General features: G+C 37.7%; 1 protein-coding gene across 1 annotated transcript in view; it reads left to right on the top strand.

Annotated features, from left to right (window-relative positions):
- Nucleotides 1–15,567: 15,567 nt before the first annotated feature.
- ZBBX (zinc finger B-box domain containing) overlaps nucleotides 15,568–27,243 on the top strand; it is a 109,390-nt gene continuing 97,714 nt past the window's right edge. Inside the window, exons 1-2 of the mRNA XM_074192722.1 lie at nucleotides 15,568–15,661; nucleotides 23,051–23,183. Of these exons, the coding sequence (XP_074048823.1) occupies nucleotides 23,116–23,183 (68 nt within the window). The 5' untranslated portion in view covers nucleotides 15,568–15,661; nucleotides 23,051–23,115. The remainder of the gene's footprint in view (nucleotides 15,662–23,050; nucleotides 23,184–27,243) is intronic.

The raw sequence follows: 27,243 nt of genomic DNA, 5'->3' as shown, positions 1-27,243 counted from the left end.
GCAGACATTTGCATATGAAATAAGTCTAAATGAGAGAAGATTGTGAGGAGCTCAGGAGAATTCAGGTTTTTGTGTTTACATCTTAGGTATTTCTCTAGTTTCGATTTTAAAAGGTTCTGGGTAAACCAAGATTTTATGGTTATTGTGTAAAAGTGTGTGTGTGTGTGTGTGTGTGTGTGTGTGTGTGTGTGTGTGAAAGAGAGACTGAGAGACAGAGACAGAGATAGAGAGAGCAAGACACGGGGTGGGGAGAGAGAGAGAGAGAGAGAGAGAGAGAGAGAGAGTAATGTCTGTAGTGCGGATGATCCTTTATTCACATAAACTTATAGGAGAATGCCACCCAATGGATTTCTGCTGAATTTCACTTGAATTAAGACATTCTGTACCCCATCAAAATTCATACCTAAAATGACTCAGAATTCATTTAATTTCTCAGATTTTAGTTGAAAACAAAATTCTTATAACCAGTGATATGTCTTTTTAGCTCTGATAGATCATCTCTTTTTTAAAAAATTATTTTTCATACTTTGACTTATTCTTCCACCTAGGCCTTTCATTGGCTGAATGGTCAAGGATGGTCTTTAAAACCCTATGCTTTTGATGAATTGATTTGAGTCTATCTGTGAAATGAGTATCCTTATTTTACTCTGTGATATGAAGTATATGGAAGTAGATTTAAAAATTATTATAAAAAAGATTTATTCAGTATAAGGTAATATTATTGCATTTTACATTTTGTTTTGATTAGTATTTTAATAATCTTTTTAAAAATAGTATTTCATTTCTGAATTTATCTATCTTTGATATCGCCATCCCCTAATTTATTCCTTATAAAAAGATTCAAAAAGAAAGAACAGAAAAAATCACCACATAAAAACCAACCAATACCCAATTGTATTTGAAAAGTGTATGTAACATTTCTTCCCATAGTGCTCCATCTCATCAAAATTAAGAGGAAACAAATTTCCTCTTTTGGATCCAAGCTTTATCATTATAATTTTAATGTTTACTTGTCTGTTGTTCTTTATACTTATATTTTATAATCATTTTGTTCTTTCTTGTGTGAACACACACTCATGTATCTCTCTCTCTCTCTCTCTCTCTCTCTCTATATATATATATATATATATATATATGTTTTCTGTGATGTGTGTAACTTCATCCTGCATCAGTTCAAATAAGTCTTCCTAGTCTTCATTGAGTTCTTCCCCTTCTTTTACTTTTAATGGTGTTATAATATTTTGTTACTTTCACGGGCCCAAATTTATTTAGCCTTTTCTCAAATATTGAGTGGCTGTATTATTTCCTTGTAAATCTAAATCTATGGTTCTATAAATCTGTGAAACAGAGAACAGAAGTTATTTTCTCAGTGTCATCCAGTTGTCAGAGGCATAGTGATCTGCAAACAATGGAGGCTTCATCAAGTCTCATTGAGAGTATTGAGTAATTGCTTCATTTCTTGGCACAATTTCTAAACATCAGGACATTGACAATACTTAAAAAAATAAACAAAAATGAGAATCATTAGAAAAAAACATTAAACAAGACACCATAGTTGGAAACATTACAAAGACAGGTGGTAGTTATTTAGCAGATGATGGAAATAAGTGAATTTTTTCCCATTTCCACATCTGGGGTGCTAAAAAGTGTTAGGAAAACCACTGTTTTCTTGGAGGGAAGCCACTTATAGGAGACATTTTATAGCTTCAGGAATTAAGATTAAGGGCAGAAGTAGGTCCATTGGTAATATTGCTAGCTTGGGGCACATGCAAGATTCATTAATTTTGTTTAGCATACTGGCTTCTTGTGGTAGTGGCCTTATGGGGATATTTTAGAGCAAAAACATCTGAAAAAGGTAAGTTTATTATAATAGCAAATATATGTTTCTGCACAATCTGATGAAAAATTTGCCCTTGGGGACCCAAGCTGAAGAAGAATCAATTTGATGACAGAAAATTACTGTCAGATCTATTCCAGTCAAGCTAGTCTAGAAACTCTTGTTTTGCTTCCCAGCTTGAGTGCATCAGTGAGAAATGCAAATCTTCCCAATGAAGTGCAGCTAACAGTGCATAAATCTCAAGAAGACAGTAGGATACACTTATTAAAACTTGGCAAGGATCAGAAATGAATGACTTTTTCTTTTGGAAATGCCAGCTTCCTTTTTCTTCTTCCTTTTTTTCAAGATGAGCTTTTCCCTAGGCTCCATCAATTATAAATAATGGTTTCCTCACAAAATTGGCACCACTAACCTAAAAGCAAATAAGCTGAGAAATTAAATGGATTGAAAATCAACATTGTGACAAACATATTAGTGATTTTTTTGATGATTTGAATAGCATACTCCAAGTCATTTTCATATCTGTGTCTGAATATGGATTGTAAGTAAGAAGGAAGAGTATTGATGGCAAAGGAGAAGGAAGAGACGTGTAGCAATGATTGGAAAATCATGGAGAATGTAGTACTTGATTTTAGAATGTGTTGGGGTTTGGGGAGAATGGATATCTAGAATCATTGTAAAGTGGCGATTTCTGGCATTAAGCATCGCTGAAACTTGCCCTGGAGTGGACAATCTGTCTAGCCTCATGGCTAGAACATTCTCCTTCCTCCACTTCAACTACTGTCCTCCACAACTTTCTTTAAGTCTCAGCTAAAATAGTCCTTATGCAGGAAGTATTTACCAACTCCTTTTAATTCTAGTGCCCTTTTTTCTATTATTTTCTATTTATCACATATATAACTTGTTTTGTGTGTGTGTGTGTGTATATATGTATGTATACATATATACACACACATATATACATATATATGTTATCTCCCTCTGTTACACTATAAACTCCTTAAGGCTTGACAATTTTCTTTTATCTCTTTTTGTATTCCCCAAAGCTTAGCATAGGGCTTGCAATACAGTAAGTTAATTAATAAATGTTTAATGATGATGGATTGATTAATCAGATAAGCCATGGAAGGGAGAACAAACAAGCTTTAATATCTGAGGTCATGTTCTCATTTCATTTACTATCATGGTATTACAAATCAAAGGTGAAAGAGACATTAAGGGTAATCTACTTCAATTTCCCTATTTTTTCATCTTATAATTTATTTTATTTTGTTTTCCCTTGGTTATATGCCCATGCTTAAAAGTTTCAACTTTCACTTTTAAAATCTTGAGTTCCAAATTCTCTCCCTTTCTTCTACCTCGATCCTCCTCACTGAGAAAGCAAATTATTTGATATAGGTTAAAAATGTGTAGTTAGGAAATACATTACCCCAATAGTCTTATTGTAAAAGTAAATATAAGCCCCCCCCCAAAGAAACTTCAAGAAAAATAAAGTAAAAAAAAGTATACTTCAATTTGGATTCAGACACTATCAGCTCTTTGTGGATGGGGACAGTATTCTTTATCAAAACTCCTTCAGAGTTCTCTTGAGTCAAAGCATATTGGGAAAAAGGTAAGTCACTTATAGCTGAAATATTACTTTTTCTTTGAAAATAGTACATTTCACATTGTATCTGCTCATACAAGTTTTTAACTGAGAGCATCCTGTTCATTATTTCTTATAGTAGAATAGCATTTCATCTTAATTACATACCACAATTGTTCAGTTATTCCCCAACTGATGAACATTCCCTCATTTTCTACTTCCTTGCCACCAGAAAAGAGCTGCTATATCAGTCTCCCTATTTTACGGATGAACAAACTGAGGAACAGAGCAAAAGAATTTACCTTGCCTTGGGCCCTGACAAGAAATACTGATTGCATAAATATTGAGGGGTAAATTTGCTAGAAACCATTCTCAGCTTATTAATGTGAAAAGATCATGAGCTTCAGGGAAGAATAATTACCAATGGTGGATCTTCCTTCTGTTCGGCAGCTTTTCTTTTCCCTTTCTTTCTCTTTTCTCCCTCTGTCTTTTGTCCTATCCCCTTTTCTCTTTCTTCTATTTCTGTCCATCCTTTTCCTTTATATATCACCAGCCATTTATGTTTCTCCAAAATCAATGACTCAATAAACATTTATCAAGTGTTTATTTTGTTCCAGGAATTATGTTTTGTGACAGTATTACAAAGACAAAAAAAAGAAATAGTTCTTTTCATCAATGAACTTTATTCTAAATTATATAAATTAGAGGACATAAAATATATTCAGATTAGATAGAAAGTAACCATAGTAAGGGAAAGTACAAAGTACTTGTGGGAACCATGAGTGACCTCCTGCAAAATATCTTATTGATCTGAGATTTAAGGAAAATCAAGGATTCTCTCTTAGAACCTGGATTACCATTTAGACAGTTCAAATAAGTAAGGACAATGAACCTGCCTCGCCTAGAGGGGAGCCAGTACAAAGGCCTGGAGGTGGGAGCTTAATCAAAAGATGACTTGAAAATTTTGTATTAGGGTTAGAAAGTTTCTTTGAAGCCATTGAATCCATTCCTTTCATTTTATAGATGAAGAGTCTGAAGGTTGGAGATGGTATATGAGCTGTTCATAGTATCTCAGTTTAGAGAAAAATAATAATTCAATTTAGATTCAGAGTACTTCAAGCAAAATACCAAACTGGATGAATCAAATCTAGGATTAAGGCTGTCAGGAGAAATATCAAAAATATTAGATATGCAGAAGACACCACTTCTATGGATGAAAGTGAAGAGGGATTAAGAAGTCTCTTGAGGAGTGTGAAAGAGGAGAGTGTAAAAGTTAACTTGAAGCTTAACATCAAAAAATTAAGATCTTGGTAACTGATCCCATTGCTTCCTGGCAAATAGGGAGGGAAGAAATGGAAGCAGGGCCAGATATACTCCTGAGCTCAAAGATCACTGTGGATGGTGGCTGCAGCCATGAAATGAAAAAACACTTGTGTTCTTTGAAGGAGAATTATGGAAAATCTGAACAGCTTACTAAAAAGTAGACATCACCTTACCAACTAAGTTTCATATAATCAAAGCTATCATTTTTCCAGCAGCAATGTAAGAATTGTCTAAGAATTGGACTATAAGGAAAATTCAACTAGATGTATTGAATCAACACTTTAGGAATTGTGCTGCTGGAGAATTTTGAGAGTTCCTTGAAGAGGCTATTCACTGGAAAGTCAAATACTAAAGCTGAAGCTTAAATATTTTGGTCCCAATAATGAGAAGATGTGGCTCAAAAAGACCTTAAAAATGGGAAAGACAATGAAAAAAAAGAGGCTGGAAGAGGATAAGAGAGATAGGTACTGTCATGGAAGTACTAGACATGAGATTGGACAGACTTTGGGAGATAGTGGGGGATAGAAGGTTATGCTTGCTGTTGTCTGTGGGTTCATAAAGAGTCAGAATGAGGGACCGACTGACCAACAGCAACTACAGAGACAAATCAGAATCTGAGGAACAGAATTCGAACTCAAACGATCTTAGATCATCCAGCCCAGGTTCATCAGTTGATTAGGACACTGAGGTCTAGAGCGAGAAAGTCATTTGTTCAAATTCACACAAGTATAATGTAATTAGCAGAGGAAGCATTTTAATTTAGGTCAATTCAATTTAGGTCCTCTGATTCCACCTCCCTTTCCACTATGCTATGGGTCTTTAATAAACTAGCATTTTCTTGGTTAGACTATAAATTAGGATCAGAGTATAATAAGAACTTGAAAGAATTTCAAAGATCATCTCATCTAATTCCTTTATTTTACAGATGAGGCAAATGAGGATAAATACGTTGTCCAACAAAGGTAGTGTCAAAGCTGGGGATTTGAGTTCCGAGTCAGTGATCTTTTAAATGGGAAATTTCAAATCAATCATTTTAATTTTTTAAAATTTCTATGTGCACAGAGTAGGTCATTGTGAAATCACTAGAGATAGCTTAAACTCATTCTACTATCTCTTCCAGGACTTCTTTCTCTGATCTTGGTCTCCAGATTACAGCAATCTCCAGGCATTCAGTGATATCATGGTGATCTAGGAAACTGTTAAAAGATCCTCAAGAGGCTGCAACAAATGACTCTTAAACATTCCTATAAGTCATAAACTACTTTATTAAGGAGAGAGAGAGAGAGAGAGAGAGAGAGAGAGAGAGAGAGAGAGAGAGAGAGAGAGAGAGAGAGAGAGAGACTAATGGGGGCGTGGGTAGGGATGATGATATGAAAGGATTTTTAAAGGAAGGACTGTTGGAACCATGTCTGGATGGTAGGAGAGCTGAATGTGGAGCCTTAAGGACCTCAGTTCAAATCTTACATTTGCCATTTATTGCAATGTGACTTGGAGTAGGAAAAGGCAAATCACTCCACTGAACTTTAATGATTTGAAAATAGAGAAAACATCCTGCATGAAAGTTTTAGGTGAAAAATTCAGGAAGAGGTAGAGAGTTGGGGAAATAAGACCAGGCATCTTCCTCAACCATGGGACTGGTGGTACAAGGATGGCAAAGAATGACAAGACTTAGAGATGGTAGAAGAGGGGATTGCCAATGCCTCCATTGATACGCCCCTTCTAAATTCTGACATCTTGGACAACAACCCTTACTTCTCACCCTAGTTATGAATCTGGATACCATTGGTGGTGATGACATCACTGATAGAGGAGGCTTATCATCAGATGTAGCTCTAGTCTTTTTCTTTATATGTATATATATATATACATACATTATGTATATATATATATATATATATACATACATATATATATATATGTGTATATATATACACACATATATATATATGGGGAGGGGTAATGGCAATCCTAAAATAGTGAGCTTACACAACATAAATTGAACTGATAAAATTAGATTTTAATTGGCCCCAAGCCTTAGCTGAAAGAAATCTATGGGTTTTAGTTTGTATCTTTGCCAAGAAAACCCAGTGGACTGCATTTATGTGCCATGGTCCATGGGGTTCTGAAGAGTTGCATATGATTGAAGCAATGTGACTATGGGCTCATCACTTAGCTGCTCGGTCTTCAGTTTCTTAATTTGTAAAATGAAAATATTGGTCTTGATTTCTGTTAACCCTTCAGCTCTGAATTTATGCTGCTGCTTTAATTCTATGTGTCCCTATATAGTTGCTGCTATAACCCTAGGGGCAGCTAGGTGCTTTAGGGGACAGAGCACTGTTTGTGGAATCAGGAGGACTTGAGTTCAAATTTGGCCTTAGACACTTGATACATACTATCCATGTAATCTTGGGCAAGTCACTTAATTGTGATTGCCTCACATTCAAGTCCATCTTCAGTTGTCCTGATCCATATTTGGCCACTGGACGCAGATGGTTCTAGCAGAAAAAGTGAGACTGGTGGCTTAGCCCAGCACCCCCTCAGTCAAATCCAATTTATGTGCTTTTTATGGTATCACCTCCCTGATGTCATGGTCTTCTTTAAAAGTGAAGGATAAACATCATCATCATGAACCTATAGGACCTTTGCATTTCCAGGTCAAATAGTATCATTTTCTTCAGCAAATTTTTTATGGCATAAACATTTGTTCATTTTCCATTTTCATTTTAAGATATGAAAGTGAAATGGGAGTGCATCTCAGGTATAAAAAGGTCAACCTAGGCAAAGACACCAAAAAAGAGATGGAATGAAAAGTCAGGGTAACAGAAAATCATTTAGTTCAATGGTTCTTAAGCTTTTTTGGTCATCTGGTGAAGTCTATGGACATTTTCTCAGAATAATATTTTTAAATGCAGCTAGGCAACTAGGGGGCTCAGTGGATAGCATTGGACCTTGAGGCAGGAAGTCATGAGTTCAAATTCTGTCTCAGAAACTTATTCGCTATGTGACCTTGAGCACGTCAACTTCCTTTTCTTGACCTTTATTTCCTCATCTAAAAATGGGAATCATGATAGCACCTAATTCCTAGAAGAATTGTGAGAATGAATTAGGTTAATTTTATAAAGCAATTTGCAAAACAAAACATCACACAAATATCAGTTTATCATTGCCAGTATGCACAAAATGAAATACTTAGGATTATAAAGGAAACCAAGGATTATTAAAAATAATGTAATTATTTTTCTACAGTTAACAAATGCCATGGAATTTATCTCGGGTTAGGAATAAGTATGTAAAGATAATAGAAATAAAGAGTCATCAAAGAAATTTTTGAGATTGGGAGGCAGTGAGTGTACTGATTTTATGTCTCTTTCTATCAGCATCTGTATCAAAATTTAGGCATTGCCTCCTTCTGTAGGGAGCGTGTTAGTTTGGAAAGGAAGTAGAATTGCACTTATATGTTAATGGTTACTATGCCTAATATAATCATTACTGGTCACTTTAAATATATTTTTATTCTGGCAATTTAGGTGTGTGTCAGTTTTGTAGAGCTTATGCTATATAAATTTGATCTTATAACCTGATTACCTTCTTCTTTCTTGTGAGGCATCAACTTTATTATTTTTTTCTATATTTGTTTAAGAATGCTGATGCTGAAGCTGTAGCCAGCAGTTAAGGTTGCTGAGAAAATGAAGCCAGATGGAATTATTCCTCTAGTAACACCTGCCTTGTATGTTTTTTATCTTCATGACGTTTTTAGAGGTAAATTGGGCTAAAGATTTCTTTCAACTAAGGCTTGATGTCAATTAAAATCTAATTTTATCAGTTCAATTTATGTTGTGAAATTTCACTATTCTAGGGTATGCCACCACCCCAAATTCATTTATACCTGATATTAAGGAAAAGACTAGAATTAAGCTTGATGATAAACCTCCTCTGCCAGTGATGCCATCACCATCACTGCCACCACCACCACCACCACCACCACCACCAATAGAAACCAAATTCACAACTGAGATGGAGAAATAAAGGCTTTTGTCCAAGATGTCAGAATTTAGAAGGGGTCTATCGATGGAGGCATTGGCAAATCCCTGATCTACCATCTCCAAGACTTGTCATTCTCTGCCATCCTTGTGCCACCTCTCTCAAGGTTGATGGAGATGACTACTTCTATTTCTCCAATTGTCTACCTCCTCCTGAATTTTTTGTATATTATGGGGGCACATTTAAGGGAGTGGTTTTTTTTCAAATTAACTCACTTGTCAGAGTCATGAAAGTTAAGGCTACAAATCCATACATGGAGAACTGAAAGATTTTTGAAGCCCAGCCTGCAGAAGCATCAGCTTCTCTGTGATATTCTGCCCTCCCTATGCTCACTAGGTATCACAGAGGTAGAATTTCTAGTTAATGTTCTTCCAACAATAAAATCAAAGAAAAAATACTGACAAAACAATATTCCATATGTGTTGGATCAAAAGGTCTGAGGTTCTGCTCCCAACTCCTACTAAAATATGGTTTATCTCAAATCTAATTTTGGAAAATATAAAACTTTCTCACAAATTATATTTCTATACTGTAAAATTTAAGCATAATTTTGCAACAATTTCAACAATTTCACATTGTAGCTAATAGGGATTGTGAAAGCTCTTCTTTTGGGATATGGGAAAGGAAGCTTTCACTTTTTCACTGATTTCTAAATTTCAATAATTGTTGAATAAATTAAAGAAATGAATAAAAAAATAAAAGCAATTACAAGGATTTAATATTTTCCAAACACTGATAAGTGTTGAGTCCATAAATAAAAGATGGTCCTTGCTCTCAAGGATCACATTGTTATGGGGGTTTGAGGAAAGGAGAGAAACTGAATTCTATCTATCTATCTATCTATCTATCTATCTATCTATCTATCTATCTATCTATCTATCAATCTATCTATCTATCTATTGGAAGGTTCATCTAAAGGACAAGTATAAAGACCTGAAGACCCTTGGGAAAAAAGTTGCAGGTACCCTTGGTTCTGACCCTATTTCTTCTCTCTGTGATTTTAAAACTCTGCCTCCATTCAGTCTCTAATTCTCTTTTTCCTCTTCTTCAGTAGTCATTTTTATTTTGGATGTCTTGGTTTGGTGACTGATTTTTGCCATTTATGTCTTCCTCTCTGGGGCAACCAGGTGGTGTAGTGGATAGAGTATTGATTGGAGTCAGACTCATTTAGTTTCTAATTATATAACCCCGGGAAAATCACTTAACCCTGCTTGCCTCAGTTTTCTCTCTATAATTGGAAAAGGAATGGCCAACCACTGTGGAATCATTTTTTTTTTGGAAAGGCAATGAGGTTAAATCACTTGCCCAAGGTCACATTAGGTGATTAATTTCTTAGGTATAATTAGGTTATTATTAAGTGTCTGAGACCAGATTTGAATTCAACTCTTCCTGACTCCAGGGCCAGGGCTTTAATGACTGCCATCTAGCTGTCCTGTTGGATCTCAAATAAGAAAATCCCAAATGGGATCACAATGAGTTAGATATGATTGAACAAATCTATACAGATTACAAAAAATGAGGTTTGTGGGAAAGCTGGGAAACAATCTTTATAGCAAGTATCTATGATAAAGTATCATTTCTCAAAACTGAGTCAAATTTATGAGAATACAAGCCATTTTCCAATTGATAGATGTCCAAAGAATACCATAGATAAAGAAATCAAGGCTAAATATAGCATAGGAACAAGCATTCCAAATAATTTTGATTAGAGAAATGCAAATTAAAACAACTCTGAGATACTACCTTAATAAGACAAAAAAGGATAATGAGAAATATTAAAGTGGATGTGGAAAAATTGGAACATTAATGTGTTGTTGGTGGCATTTTTAACTGATTCAAACATTCTAGAAAACAATTTGCAATGACACCTAAAGTATGCATGCCAAACTGTACAATATGCTTTGATCCAAAAATTCTTCTACAAGGTCTATAAAACAAAAGGGTCATTAAAAAAGGAAAGGTCCTACAGGTACAAAAATTATTTATAGTAGTTCTTTTTTTTTGTGGTGGAAAGTATCTGTCCATCAAGTGGGAAATGGCTGAATAAACTGTGGTATGTGAATATAATGATATTGGGCAATAAGAAATGATAATGGGTAATATAATGATATTGGGCAATAAGAAATGCTCAACAGACAGGTTTCAGAAAAACTTGGAAAGATTTGTACAAATTGATGCAAAGTGAAATTAAATGAGCCAGGAAAACAATGTACACAGTCATAAGCTACGTTGTGTGATAATAACTGTTAATGAGCCAGCTCTTCTCATCATACAATAATCCAAGACCAGTATAAAGGACTCATGAAGGAAACTGATATTGAGATTCAGATACAGAGCTGATGAATTCTGAACACAGACTGAAGCATGTTTTTAATTACTTTATTCTTTTTCATGTTTTTTTTTCCTTTTGATCCTTTTCTTCTTAATATGTGAATGTTTTACATGATGGCATATGTATCAACTAAAACAAATTGCTTACAACTTTTAGAAGAGAGGAGGAGAAGGAGAAAAAATGAAACTCAAAATCTTGTAAAAATGAATGCTAACATTTTCCTTATATGTAATTGAGGGAAAATAAAAGACTTTTTTTTAAGAAGCAGAACTGAAGACTCCCCATTGCTTCTAGAATAAAGCATAAAGCCTATAATTTGAAAAAAAGAAATGAGTTTTCTAGAGTCTATTCATGAAGGGAAAAGAGTATGAATAAATTGAGAAGTAATACATTATAGTCAAGTACTCAGAAGCACATATAAAAGAAACATTCCCAGTACCAGACTAGGTGGCATCTAAGTTGTGTGACCAAATTCTTGTCTTTAAAATACCTCATTCCCTTTAAGACAAAGGCATTTAGTTTCTTGTGGTTCCATGTAAGGATGATTCCTCTCTAAAATCAGATTAACTTCTTCCCCACCCTTGCTAAATGTGGGTTTTCTCACCCACATCATTGAATTTTATATAGCTTAGGGTCACTCTTACCCAATCATAAAGCCTCTGATTCAACAAACCAGTTCAACCAATGTATAGTAAAAAACAATTTTGTGGAAGGCATTTGGGGATACAAAAACAAAAATGTAAAATAGTTTCTGCCTTCATATGAATTATATTCCACTAAGGGTGTGTGTGTGTGTGTGTGTGTGTGTGTGTGTGTGTGTGTGTGTGTGTGTGTGTAGTGGATAAACACAGGTAAGTAAATGTGAGATAAACTGAGGTGTGAGAAAAGGATAGAGAGAATGTCAGAAAAATTTTTCTGCTGACTGTAGTACCTTATTTAAATCATGAAAGAAGCTAAATAGCCTGAAAGATGGAGGAAGTGCATTCCAGGCTGGGGACTAAGCTGGCCAAAGGAACAGACTGAATTTGGAGAACAACAATCTGGTCAGAATGGCAGAATATCTGAAGAGAAGTGAATGTTAGACTTTTGGTGCTCCACACATATGGGGAACTGGCTCATCTTCTTCTCCCCTTTTCCCCTCCCTACATAGATCCTTTCATGACTGAAAATTCAGTATTTTCAAATTCTTTATGTTGTTTTGAGTCATCATTGTCTTCAGATCCTAACTCTGAGCCCCTATCAATGCATCCCTATGCCAGGCTAAGCCAGATAAACTGTGAATTCAGAGCAAAAGACATTTAAGGAATATACATAGCAAGGCAAGACAAATGAGTTTAATCAAATATTCAGCACCAATACTAAATGACTGCCACATCATATCCCTCCAGTAAAGCTTTAGACAACTTCTCTCTTCATCCTTAATACAGATCACTCCTGACCTTAATATGTCAGAAGAGAATAGGATTCAAAGATTCTCTGCCTAACTACTTTTCTTTGAAAATCTGCACAGCAATTTAGTGAATATTAACTTCTCTTAGTATGGATGTCTTCCCCACTGAGAACATTTCTGCTGCTAGAACCAGTTTCCCAGCTCTCTTAATTGTAGCAAAGACTCCTGTAGTGATTTGTCAAGTTTCTTTGCTGGGAGAGCCTTTTCATCCAAACAGTCTCTGTTTCTGGTGACATCCTCATTTTGTAGGTTAATGCATGGACTTGGGAGAAATGTAATAAATAAAATTTGTCCCTAGTGTTCAAGGATCTCTTGGTCTCTAGCATACATAAAAATTGGTAAAGTGTGATAATTCTAGCATCTAGATTTATAATGAGGATAAAATAAAATAAGATTTTTAAAGGGCTTTGCTATATAAATGGTATTTATTTTTGCTGTTATTATTGTTATTAATGATGTTTTCCACTAAGATTATTTTCTTCCTGATTTTATGTGATCTAAAAGGAAAATGCACTTATATCAAACTTTATAATGCATTTGCTGGAAACTAAATTTACTGGAATAGAAAGAAAATAAAAAGATATCATTGAGACTTTAAGCAACTGGTTCCACATTGCTTCTAATGCTATCTCCATTCACAATTGCATTTTGCAAGGAGAATGTCAGTCATCTGGAGACCTGTGGTTTTAGTGTGGTCTGAAATCATGTCCTTTCCCACTCTCAGTCTTCCACACCTTGGATTGGATGGACATGGATTCTTTTTTAGGGGTAATGTTCACTGCCTCACGAAGTCAATGATTCTCACAGTCAAGCAACTCATGAAACAGATTCTGTCAGCTCATGGTCTTTGCTACATGTTAGATGAAATAGAATTTTGCATCCAGGTGGTGATGTTGCCACATGGACTAGTGGTTCCTTAGTTTCTAGTTCTCTCTCATGGATCCCCAGGAAAATGATAAAATTAGAAAACAAGAGGATGTCTTTATACTTCATGGGCAAATGACCTACTTGGCATATGATACATCCACGTGATCTCATTCAGAATCCCTGTCTGGCCATCCTGGCATGCAAACTGGTATAACTATTTCTGAGGTAGTGGCACCAAGAAGCTATGTTTCTTATCAGTTTCATAACTCTCCCATTCCAAAACTTTAGATTGTCTTCAATCTAGTCCTTCTTCAGTGTCCTCATTCTACAGGTGAGGAATCTAAGGCCAAAAAGGTCAAGTCACTTGCACAGGGTGATACATAGGATCCCAATTCCAAGTTATCCTCAGCTTTTTATTTCTGATCTCTGGAATGAACTGGTCTGGGTGGAAATCAGGAATATAATAAGGATGAAGGCAAAACTGCATAACTATATGGACTATGTTACTTGAAGATCTCTAAATCACCTCTCCTCACTGCTAGGTCTTATAGAATGCTTACCTTACAACAACAATTTCATGAAAAAGGAAGTAGAAGGAGTGTTCAATTTCTTTTAAAGATGAAGAAAGCGAGTCCCAGAGGCATTAAGTTATTCTTTAGGGTCACACAGCTCGAAAGAATCAGAGTTGTCTTTTCCTATAAATTCTATTATGCCTGTGAAATTCATTTTCCTCATTTCCAGGAGGTAAAAATGGAAATACAATTGGGTAACATAGTTTAATCTCAAAAACATCAGAAAAATCCAGTCTAATATAGTTCATCCCCCAAGTTCACAAAAGCCAAAAAGCAATTATTTGAACCAGGTAGGATGGTTAACCCCTGAAATTCTCCATGCTAGGGAGGCTGAGGTCTACGGATTGCTTCAGCTTCAGGGTTTTAAGTTTGTGTGGGTTAAGTTAGTTAATTCTTAGGTACAGTGTGCACTAAGAATGCTACCTGTATGGTGAACCTCTGGATTGAGTGGGATATGGGTGGGGGCGTTAGGGTGCCTAAGGATGAGTGGGCACAAACATTCCTTTGCTGATAAGGAATGAGATTCTCCTGTGATGGGGTAAGCCAGGATTGTTGTGCTCACGGCTCCCAAGAGGGGATTGTTAAATTTTCAGGGGAGCTTTTGCATCTTGGAAATTGCCAAAAGCTACACATTAAATCTTGATTTCTTATTTTGTTGGGTTTCTAGACTGAAGAAAACACGGGAGAAAATCTTAGGAATTAAAATAAAACTTAGAAGAATGTGGGGAACTTTTGGTTTTTTTGGAAGAACTCGTGCTAACAAGTGACCAAATATACTCCCCTCACAGGAAGCTGGTGGCAAAAAAGAAAGTAAATAATTTGAAAAAGAAAACCAGCACAACAGGTGAATCATCTGACTCGCCCTTCCGGAGCTGATCCTGCCTGTGCAGCCAGCCCATGCTTTTCTGGGGCTGTTGTTCCATCTTCTATTTTGCGTTTCACTTTGTCACCCACCGATTCTGGGTTCCAGAAGGAAGGACCCTGCATTTTGCTTCAGAATCTTTCTCTTAGGACATCACCTTCCTAGCGATGTTTGGCTCCTGAGCTGTTCCACGGATGCTGGGAGAGGCTTCAAAATGCAAATGCGAATGTGTTGCAAAAGGCTTTTAGTGTTGTTTCCTGGCAGGGGCTGAAGGAGCCTTATAATTTAGGGGTTCATAAAGTTAGGTCAGCTGTCTGCTGGGGTGCTGGGGATTGGGGACCCGACTAACGGGGGCCTTAGAAGGGTGAGCACGATCTGTCACCTAACTCTTGAGGCCTCTGTTTCCCCATCTGTAAAACGCGTTCTTCTGAGTCACCTCCCGGTTTTGGGGGGTCTGACTGGAAATCTTCCATCTTTGTTGGCTAGTGAGCCTTGGCGGCCGTGGAAAGCCCGAGAGGAAGCCGCGCAGTCTGCGCTTTCACGGGCCCTGGATGCGGGGGGCTGGGGGGCTCCTGGGGGAGGGGCGTCTTCCTCCCCTCGCCCCTGGGCTATTTGGAACGCGCCCGAGCGCTCTCCCCGCCGCGGGAGTGGCACAGTCCGGCAGACTCCGGTTGCCATGGCCACGCCGGGTCGCCAGGTAACGGGGAGCCCAAACGGAGGCGCCGTGGGGCGCGGGGCGGGGCGGCCCGCCCTGGGCTGGCGGCGCTGGCGATGGAGGTGCGGGGCCCGCAGGTGGGTCGGGGCTCCGGGCGGGGGGCTACCTGGCCAGGGGGACGGACCGAGGCCCTGCTCCCCCCCATCTTTCCTTGCCCCTCCCTACAGGACTGAAGCCCGAGGCAGCGCCCACCCGCCCGGGTGGCCAACTCCCCCCTCCAAGCCCCGCTGCTTCTTTTCCAAAGAGAGAAACTGTGGCCCCAGGGTGGGGGTGAAAGGACCCCCCCCCCCCCCCCGCTGGCCTCCCTGCTTGCTAGCAGGGCCGTGTGGGCCGGAGGCCCGGAGTGCCAATGGGGCTTCGGACACTTACGGGCTGGGTGAGCTGGAGATGCTTCACGCTTTTCCCAGTCTCTCATCTGGTTTCCACTCCGCTGAGAGCCAGGGACCCCCATTTGACAGTTGAGGAAATTGAGGCAGACAAGGACTCCCCGCTCAGGGTCATCCAACTAGTAAGGGGCACTTAAGGAGAAGCCCTTACTAGAAGCTGAACAAGTTGTCCTCATATCAAAACTTAGCTACGTAATAAAAAAAGTAAAGAGCTTTTAAATTAAAAAAAATTACATGAAAAGAATGAGAGCCACTTTGATCCAAAGTCTGGCTTAGAGGTCCCCTCATTGCATGGAGGTAACTAGTTACTAAGTTATCAAAGGCCTCTGAGGAACAGCAGAGCCTACGGGCTGGAAAGATTTCAGATCTGGGCTAGACTCCAGACTAGGTTGTCCTCAGGTGGGTGACCATGTTGGCCCCTAGTTTGGATCATTTAACACAAGAGGGCTTGGAGTTCTTTGCTAAGAGAGGAAAGGACAGTGGATAGAGCACTGGCCTTGGGGCTCAGGTCACACTTGACACGAGTGTATGACCTTGGACAAGCCACCTAACCCTGATCGCCTCACATCCAGGGTCACCTCCAATTGTCCTGACTTATATTTGGTCATTGGACTCAGATACCTGAAGGAGAAAGTGAGGTTGGTGACTTTAGCACAGCCCCCTTCACTCCAATCCAATCCATGTGCTAGTCATGGCGTCCCCTCCCCTGATGTCATAGCCTTCTTGGAGAAAGAACAACGAAGATCATCAATAGTAGAGGAAAGACTCATTCTCATGAAATTGCACTTGTGGCAAGTATTGTAGTAGCAACAATTTGATATTCCCATTTCCCTCCCCTCCTTACGGGGTTCTGATTTTTGTAGCATCTTTATCTCCCTTTGCCCCCAAATAAAGGGACAGACTAAGTGTGAATTAGGAATCTAGGAACAGAAGAGATATTATGAGCTTTTTAAATGTTTAGACCCTTCAAGCAACCTTAGAGGAAGCTAGTGGACTGAGCACTGGCCCTGAAGTCAGGAGGATCTGAGTTCAAATTTGACTTCAGATACTTACTAGCTATGTGATCTCGAGTTGCTTAACTCTGCCTCACATTCTGGGCTATCTCCATTTTCTCTGATTCCTATCTGGCCACTACACCTGGTTCTGGAGGAGAAAGTGAGGCTGGTGACTTAGCACAGCCCCCCCCCCCCCAAACCAATTCACATACTTGTCATGATATCATGTCTCTGATTTCATGTTTTTTTTTTTCCAAAAATGAAGGACAAACATTAATTAATTAATTAAAGTGATAATAACCCAAGACAAATTGAATATAATGTTCAAACTAATGGCACAGGGCCAGACTTATTCAGAGGAGTAATGAGTTGGAGGAAGGAGAGATCATGTCTTATGGAGAAGAGCAGTTCCATAGTGAAGCTGAATCTTGAGCATTTCTCTCTTAAATAAAGAAGGATGCGATTAAACAGAAGGAAGCACAAAAGAGTATTTCTGAAATGCATAAACAAAAATTCTGAGACATATTCAGAGATATGAAGTAGGGTATTTTAGCTGAAGCATATAGAGCCCTCTAGGGAGATGAGGTTAGGAGGAAGGGGGTGGAGTAAAATGGTAGAGGGAGGACCCTGAGTATCTCTTCTGGGAGCATGGACATTGAGCTTAATTCTGTAGGGAGTGGGAGGCCTTTAAACACAATAATTAGTGATCCGATATTTGAAATGCAGAAGCTACTTAAGCTATTAAAAACTTTGTTGTAAAACTTAGCAAACAGGGCTTTCAAAACAATAGATTTTTCTCCAAATTTTCTTATTTGTTATAATTTAAAAGGAATGTGATAGGGGAATGAATACTTCATCAACAGCTTGCTTAAAAGCTATGGGTAATCTCTGTAAAGACATATGAGGCAATTTATGGGATTATGTGGGCATAGAATTTGAGGATGGAAGGGACTTTTAGAAATCTTGCCACTTCCTCAACAGATGAGGAATTAGAATTGTTTTCTAAATAAAAGGGACTATATTTAGAGTGTTGTGCTAGATCTAGTTTTTGTATTGGGAAAATGAATATTATTGGTAAAGTAGCTTTGTATGCAGATGGTTGATTGGATGTAACATGCCTCTTCTCTTTAGTTTGCCTTGTTTACATAATAAGAACCAGACTAGTGATTTCAGTGGTATAAGGAATTTTTGACTGAAAAACTTCCAATACCTTCTCTAGTCTTAGTGGATTGACCCTGATTCTCAAATCCAATGTTTCTGAGGCAATATTGGAATCCAGATCTTTCAGGCTTCTAATCCAACACACTATGCTTATATTTTAATGGCAGAAGGCTATACAAAAATAGATCTTGAAAATATAGTGGATAGAGGGCAAAGAGAGGTATAGTCAGAAATGGGGATGAAAGATGACCAGTCCATACCCCTCCCCAAAGTAGAGGTTCCAGAAGGAACTTCCCAGTTGAAGAGCAGACCAGAGCAGAAACATATTTTGTGGTGAAAAGGGTCCAGAAGCTGAGAGGGGAATGGAATACCAAGAAGAAGCACTACATTGGGGTCCACAGCACCTGGGCTCAAAGCATAATCCTTATCCTATGGGTGAAGTGGGTCCAATCTCTTAACCTCCATAGACCTCCCTTTTTTTGTCTATAAAAGGAGACTGATTAAATCACAGGTGTCAAATACCTGGCCCACCTGCAGTTAACTCACTGTGAAGCATAATTCAAACCAGATTTAAATATAATTGGGAAGCATTCAACAAAATAAATTTAAAAAGTACAATATGACATAGATAATGTGGTATTCTAAAAGAAAGTCAGTGTGCAGTCTCCGAGGGAACTTTATGTACAAATTAGTGACTTATATTTGAGTTTGACACTAGATTGGATGACCTCAGAGGTTGCTTTTGGTTCTAAAATTACACTACATATATATATATATATATATATATATATATGTATATATATATATATATATATATAGTGCAATATTGAAGAAATTTTCAAGTGAAATTTCATGGGATTAAAAATAGAAAACATTTAAACTGTCTAAAAAATCTAAACTAAAACCCCCAAACTTTCAATTTGCTGTGATGATTTGCACTGGAAGTTAGTGAGAATACCAAATAGCTAGACAATGTTAACCTACTTAAGTACATGGTAGAAAAACGATTATGTTTTACGGATTCTAAAATGGTCTACAGTTTTAAAAATGCTAAGGCTTTGAAACGATTCATTTCCTCCCTAACTTTTCATTTTTAAACTTTAATGTACTTGAATAAAGTATTTTCGTTACCTTCCTTTTCTCCTCTGGAGTTCTAATAAGATTTTATATATATTGGGACAGATCAAATTTGTTTCTCAAGCAGGGTATCCTTGTTATTTCTGGCCTCAGTCCATTAGGTCATATTTCATTGTCTTATAAAATAATAAATAAATTTACTTGGAAAAGTCATAACCATGCTCAAAAGTCTTGGCATCCCATCATTATCATCCAACATCTTAGCATACAATTCTGATATCATTTTTACCTTGAATCATCAATTTTTGGTTTATCCTTATTTTACTGGTTAAAAATTCTTTGACTAGAGATTAGTACTTCATCATGTTTACATTGCTATTGTCGGTACCCCAACAGACTATTTCTGTTGGTTTTAAGAAAAACACTCAGGGAAGCATGACTCCTATTTACAATCTCTGGATCTTTTTAATTCAAGAAAGGAAAAGAAAAAAGGGCTTTTGTGTTCTTTTTTGATGAAATACTTAATTGAGGGGAAATTTCACTTAATAAGAAAAGTGAAATGCATGAAATAATTTGACTAATTTGCACATAAAACAATAATCATAAATGTGGAACAGATTAGAATTTAGGAATTTGCATCTTTTCCTTTTTTTCAAAAGATAGGCAAATTTAGCCAGGCGTTAACAATATATATTACCCATGTTATTTGCATTGTGGCTAGGTGGAGAGCAGTAAGATATTTCAGCAATCTTGCCAGTCATATTTTTTTTTTTTGCAAGGCAATGGGGTTAAGTGACTTGCCCAAGGCCACACAGCTAGGTAATTATTAAGTGTCTGAGGTCAGATTTGAACTCAGGACCTCCTGACTCCAGGGCCGGTGCTCTATCCAGCCAGTCATTATTCAGCAGCTTTTCATTCCATTTTTTGATAGTGCAACAATATGTTATGATTGTAAGGAAGCAGCATGTTAGAAATAGTAGACTAGATCCTAGAGCCTCACTGAGCTATCTTTGGATGTGCTCAATGGGGAGAGCAACTGTTTTAAACTTTCCATTTAATACACTGAAAAAAGTAGTCTTCTAAATTTGAACTTATTCTCCTCAGAAAACTGTCACATTTCCCAAGTCATTCAGGCCAGATAAAGAACTCAAGTTTCTCAAACTAAATCAAGGCATATAAATAGTAGGTATTATTTATAAAACTAAGTATTTGTTGAACCGAGTTGAATTGAGTAAATGACTTTTCCTGGAAGCCAGTTTTATTTCCCTTCATTACCCTAAGACATGGAGATTTGTTTTCTCAGGGGAACAAAGTCGAACTTGACTTCTCCAAGAAAAGAGAATGCCAGCTTGGCTTCCCTTTCAAACTTTTGGAAAATCAACCATAAACACACATTTGACCATAGTTTTTTCTTTTCTTTTAGTTAATTTTATTGATGGAGTCAATGATAGAGTACAAGCTTCCTTCAGTCCCTCCTCCTATTCCATGTCAACATAGACCAGTGACTTCTGATTACCTCAGTATCAAATATAAATCCCGTGTTTGGGCCTCATCTAGTCTTACCTTTCCATTGTATTTGCCTTACTCCCCTCCTCATAGTCTGCTATAGGGTGACACTGATCTCCTTGTTATTGCTATCATAAGACATTCAATTTTCTGACTGTGTTTCACTGGCTGTTCTACCTCCTTTCTTCTCTAGTCCAACAGACAAATCTACTCAACTGACCAATCAGAACCACTAACCAAAAACCTGTATCTGCTCCCAAGGAACTCATAGTTGGGTGGTGGAGGAAACAGGCAATCAATGCATAAACATAGACAGTATAAACTGGGAGTATGCTAAGAGCAAGAGGGTCTGGGAGGGTCAGCTAGGTGGTGCAATGGAGAGAAAATCAACCCTGAGTCAGGAGGACCAGAGTTCAGATCTGACCTCAGACACAATAATTACCTAGCTGTGTGACCTTGGGCAAGTCACTTAACTCCATTGCCTTGCAAAAACTAAAAAGGGTCTGAGAAAGGTTTTAACTGAGGCTTGAAGGAAGTCATGGATGTTAAGAGGTAGTGATGATGAGGAAGAGCATTCCAGGCATGAAATGAGTATCCTATAAGAGGCTAGTGTCACATTATCAGGTTAAGAGGGTTTCAGGAAGTGACCAGAAGGATTTTATATTTCATCTTGGACAGAACACAATGTCCATGGAATTTAATTGAGTAGGAAGTGATATGATATGATATGATATGGTCAAACCTATGTTTTAGGAAGAAAAAAATTGATGAATTAATGGAGAATGGATAGGAAAGAGAGAGACTTGAGGGAGGGAGACTAATCAGTAGGCTAGTTCAATAGTCCAGATGTAGGGTGATGAGGGTCTTATGCCAGGTTAGTTACGGAGAAGTTAACTTACTAAGAAGCTAGAAACTGACCTCTCTGTTCCTTATGTTGATCTTCCACTTTTTATATTTCTTGTAGTTATTTCATTATTTATATATTTTCTACCCTACTAAGAATGGAAATTCTTGCTGGTAGAAATTCTTTGCCTTTCTTTCTGTGCCCTGGTATTTATCACAGGGTCTGACATTAGTTGAATTGTTTTTCAGTTTGACTCTTGGGGTTCCATTAGGGGTTTTCCTGGAAAAGATACTGGAATGATTTGCTGTATCCTTCTCCAGCTCATTTTATAGATAAGACATGATAAGTGCTTATTAAATGCCTGATGAATGATTGATGTCATCTACTCTCCCATAATCTATACATTACTCTGATTGTTCACTCCCCATGCTTAGACTGCATCCCCTCATCACCTCCCCCATATTGAATCCCTCTCTTTCTTCAGGACACTATTCAAATTCCCCCTTCACTCCAGCACCATTTCTCTTCCCCCCAATTGCCTATTGGTCCCTACTGTTTTGTTCTTATATTTTAATATCTCCACATGATTTTGACCTATAGATACTAATATTTGAACATTTCTTCCCTGATAGAACAGGAGGGCCTTTGAAGCATGGATTTTTTTTTTTCATATTTGCTTTTGTATCTCTCCGCTTGGTGTACAATAGGTCTTTAATAAATGATGATGAATTCCTAATGGATTCAACAATCTACTAAAGTAAAGAGGGAATGCAATCTTGTCAATGGAAGGAAATTCTAAACTGATCAAATAAGAGATCTTTGCAGTTTTCTGTAGGAAAAATGGGCATTAGTGGAAAGAATGTTGACTTTACGGTCAGGTGACTCAAGCTTTCATGTTGGCTTCAAGATTTTTAGACATTTAGACAAGTCACTGCCTTTTTGCCCCAATTTACTTACTGTAAAATGGGTTAAAATATCTACATTAAATGGTATTTGAATGAAATTTTCATTATTGTCATAAATGAGTCTGCTTTGGAAATCTCAAATTATAATTTTAGTCCAACTCAATTAGCAGTGTTATAGATTATGTACCACATTCATGTAAATCTCTATCTCTATCCCTATCTCTAATTTATATATATATATATATATATATATGCACATATATATATATGCATACACACACCAAAATTTTCCCATTCCTCAGACCTTGTAGTGATTTGTAGTAAAATGGGACTCTAATACTTGCTATTTTCAAAATGTGCTAAAGGGAATATTCCTTTCAAAGGGATCTAATATCAAAGGCCTTCCCTTTACTTGATGGTGATTTTATTCAGACTAATAAGAATCTCAGGTCTTACAGAGGAAAATTGTAGTGGGAGCATGTCATCATGCATTTTTTGTTTTGTTTTTAAATTTTCCATTCCATATAGGTAGTTTTGATTTGCATTTTATCTTTTTGTTGACTTAAACATATTTATTCTATTTGATAATCAGGTTCTATGACATAAAAGAGTTCCCGATCAGAACGCTTTTGAGAAGATATTATTACATCATAAATCATGAACAGCAATGATTTTATAGTTCTTCCATGGGGAAAAGCTGGAAACTCTGTCAAGCTAAAAGCCAAGTAAGTGCATGTGTTCCATTAACTGAAATTGAAATAATTATGAAAGTTTGTAGATGCTGGAATATAAAAGTGTTTAAATAGAGCTTTCAGATTTAAATGTATAATATAACTCAAATGTTATGCATCTATAATTCCATTTTCTTCTCCTTTACTTTCTATCCAAATTCTTCAAGATATAAATATGAATATTTCATACCTAATTTGTCTATATTAAAGAAAACTAGTAGGGGAAAAGAGTAGTATTTGGGCAATAAAATAACTAAAGGGGAAAGTTGGATACAGATGAGGCTGCTGGACCAGTCATCTCACCAGAGATGAGCCAGAGCCACCATGATGGTTTATGTGACCATAGTAGTGCTTTCTCCTCCAGATTGTAAACATTATTGTAGGGAGAAATAGAGATTTGGGGAGACCTAATCTGTGTGCTCCAGTGATGGGACCATTAGGCTCAAGATCAAGTCCTAGGCCTGATCCTGACTCCTCTCCAAGATTTGAGTTCCTCATCTGGGAAATGGGGATAATAATTCTTCTGGTATCTAGGTCACCATGTTGTCCTAAGGGAACTAACTCTTCATGTAGAATACAGATATGGGCTCTTACTATGGGGCCAAATGAGCTTCAAAGAAATAGTAGGAGGCACTTAATATATTCATCTATCGCAGCAGCAAGAAGCTGTGCCCTGATTAATCCTGGATTGGAGGGAGACCCTCAGGAAAAAGTTGGCTGGGAAGTCAATTGTGCTACGGTTCCACCATTCCAAAGCCTTCTGGTGTTTCCAAGTTTCATTTAAATCTGTTGATCCAGACCAAATACTATTACCCTCTGAGACTTAACCACCATGAAAAGTCTTCCCCCACCAATGCTTCTCCCCCAAGATATCCCATCTTTTCAAGTTATGGTTATATGGTTATATAGTTATGGTTATATAGCCTAAATGAGGACCAGTGGTGTTGCTGAATCCTGCAGTTGGGTCCAATTCTCTGTGATCCTGTAGGCTTTGTGGTCAAGATACTGAAGTGGTTTGGCCTTGCCGATAAAGGCAAATAGAGGTAAAGTGACTAGTCTAGGGTTACATAGTGAGCGAGTGAGGCCAGAAGGAGAATGAGGAACATGTTACCTTAGATATTTAGGTCTAGTGAGGCTGAGTCATTTAGCGCTCCCTCTAGGCCTTTAGACTGGTCAATTCAGATCTTTGGAGTTTGTCAATAGAAGGGGAAGGACTGGGAGAAAACAATTGCATTAATGTGCTATTGGGGGAGCTATAAGTTGTTAAAGTCCTTCTGAAGAAAAATAGTTATGATACTCAGAAAGTTCCTAAACTATGCCTGGATCAGCACTACCACAGATATGTGGCACAGCACACATACAGACTGCGCACACACAGACATGCACACACATGCACCCACACATGCACACACAAGTCCTAGCCTCCTTCCCATATTCCTGCTCCTCTGGGCACAGTTGAGGGTCCCTGTGGTTCCAAGTGCATCCTGGGTGGTCCACTCAGCAATGGTTATTTCTGGGGGGGGGTTCAAGGACACCGGTTTGTGGTCCCTGCTGGAGGGTGGATGGGGGCCTGCTCTACGGAGTAAGCTTTAGGGATTGCACCCTCTATGAACTTTCTTGAGGTGTTGCTCTCTTGGATTCCTTTTCTTCCTGTGCTAATAGCTGCAATTGCTCTCGCTGATTCCTAATTCTTTAGTTAGACAGTTCTAGGGAGTCCATAGTGCTGGAGAAAGCCTCCTGGCCCTCTGATTTGTTGAACTGTGACTTCTCTCAGAGACACTGGGCCTTGTCCCACCTCAGGGCGCTGTTTGCTTCTACTGGCCCCAAGACAACAGTGGATATTTGTGGGAGTGTAGGTCTGACTTGGAGGTAACGTTTTTCTAATTGCTGTCCTGGTTATACCATCAGAGTCCTAAGCTAAGTCTGACATTAAGTATGTAGGTGATAGGACCTGAGCCTGGGCCCTCAGGATTACCTAGAGAATTCTAGTGGGAGTCAGTCATGCTCTGGGCACCTGAACTGCCAAGGTGAGAGGGAGTTGGGGGAATTGCCCCAGAGTGGGGCTCTAGGCACCCCCAAGATTGGTATGAGCAGTATTGGCTCTGGAATGAGAGAAAATGAATCACAAGGAATTAAAAAGGGAACACAGTGGGGAGGTCTCCTCCTGAGGGTTTTTGGATAGATGACAACACATCTCTTAGAAGGAAACAAATGGAGGATAGAGGGAGTAATATTGAAATTATTGCTGATGTATATTATTCTATTATTGGGTCATATTTGACTCTTTGTGACCCTGTGTACCATTCAGTCCAATAGGTTTTGTTTTCTTAGCTAAGATATGGGAAGAGTTTTCCATTTCCTCCTTTGGTAGATTAATGCAGAGGTTAAGTGACATGCCCAGGGTCTCAGAGATAGTAAGTAAGTGATTGAGGCTGGATTTGAATTCAAGTTTTCATGAAATCAGGACTAACACTTTCTCCATTGAGCCATCTAGCTGCTCTTGGAAGACATCTTGGAGATCCTCAAATCAACCCTGCAGTGTCACAGATGAGAGAACCCATGCCGAGAGATTTGCCAAAAGTCACCCTAGTGCACCTCCACGAGTACACACACCCATGCATCTTCCTTACTTAGTGCCACGGAATCATAATCTTAGTCATAGAAACTCCTTCTACCTGTGCATATAAAGCGTATATAATATATATAGTATATATGTATATATTTATACATACATATATAAACAGAGATATCACACACACACACACACACACACACACACACATATATACATGCATTCAGCACCTATCATCCCTCTATTTCCTTAGACAGGTAACTATGTTCTCCCAAAGACTTCTAGAGTCTATTGCAACCCTAACCATTTTCCTTTGATGCCAGCGTCACTCACATATGAATGAAATTCATCCAGTCTGTATCAATAAACCCATGCAGTCACAAATGCATTGTACATATTCACACAATAAATAGATGTATTTATATATGCAATGCATGTTTGTATGTGCGTTGTGTGTCTATTTGTAATTGATCCACCTGTCCAGTTGCTACCCTTTGCTGAAAACCCTGACTGATATGTTGCCCATCATTTTGTGAGGAAGCTAACATTAAGCTTTATGAGCCTCAGGACTCTTAAGAGCTACAGCTCGTAATCTGTACCCCACAGGATAATTTTGCTCTAATGAGAAATTTGTTACCCTTACAATTTCACGAGCCACCACTTAAAATAATAGCAGACATTTGTGTTGCTTTATAATTTATAAAGATGTCACATACATTAATTAGATTATATCTAAAACCATCATAGGTCTCACTATTGTTCTTGAATAGATGAACTAGAATGCTACACTGTAGTTAAATGGCTTTTACATATTTGCATAATTAGTGAATTTGAAGCAGAATTTTAATCTAATTTGATTTAAACTGATCTCACTTGTACACCACATGGCTTAATTACCCATCTTTCATTTTGGGGTGAGGAATAATAGATAAATATAGAAGAGTGTAAAGAATAGGGAGATGTGTAGAAAAGAGAAATTCACATAGTAGGGATAGTAAGAAGGCTTGTGAACCCTTTTTATTTATAACTTGTTATAATGGGTCGCTTCATCAATAAGATCTCAGATCTGTTTGAGTATAAAGTATGCCTGTTTGCATGTACGAATAGTTCTGAATTATATCTGGAGGTGAAATGATGACTGATATAGTAGAAAGGAAGGAAAATGAGCAAATTTGGCAATTGCAATTTCATTTATATTTCTATTTTCTCGATTAAATAGTTCTTAAAATACTTCTTTCCACTCAGTTTGCAGCAGTTAATATTAATAGACATGAATCAAAGGGTATTAAGCTTTTCCTTGTCACAGAAGGGAGTCAGGTTTAACAGTCACATTCTTCCAGGTCCTGAAAGCTATTTCCTTTAATTCTTCTTTCCTATCTAGTACTGACATCTTAATCTAGTACTGTGGTAAAAACAAACTAACAAATGCATTTTTTTTTAAAAAGAAGATAAAGTAAAACAGAATTTGAGAATTTATGCTCT

This window comes from Macrotis lagotis, chromosome 6, assembly GCF_037893015.1.
Source record: "Macrotis lagotis isolate mMagLag1 chromosome 6, bilby.v1.9.chrom.fasta, whole genome shotgun sequence".
NCBI lineage: Eukaryota > Metazoa > Chordata > Mammalia > Peramelemorphia > Peramelidae > Macrotis > Macrotis lagotis.
This window is presented reverse-complemented; position numbering and strand designations above follow the sequence as displayed.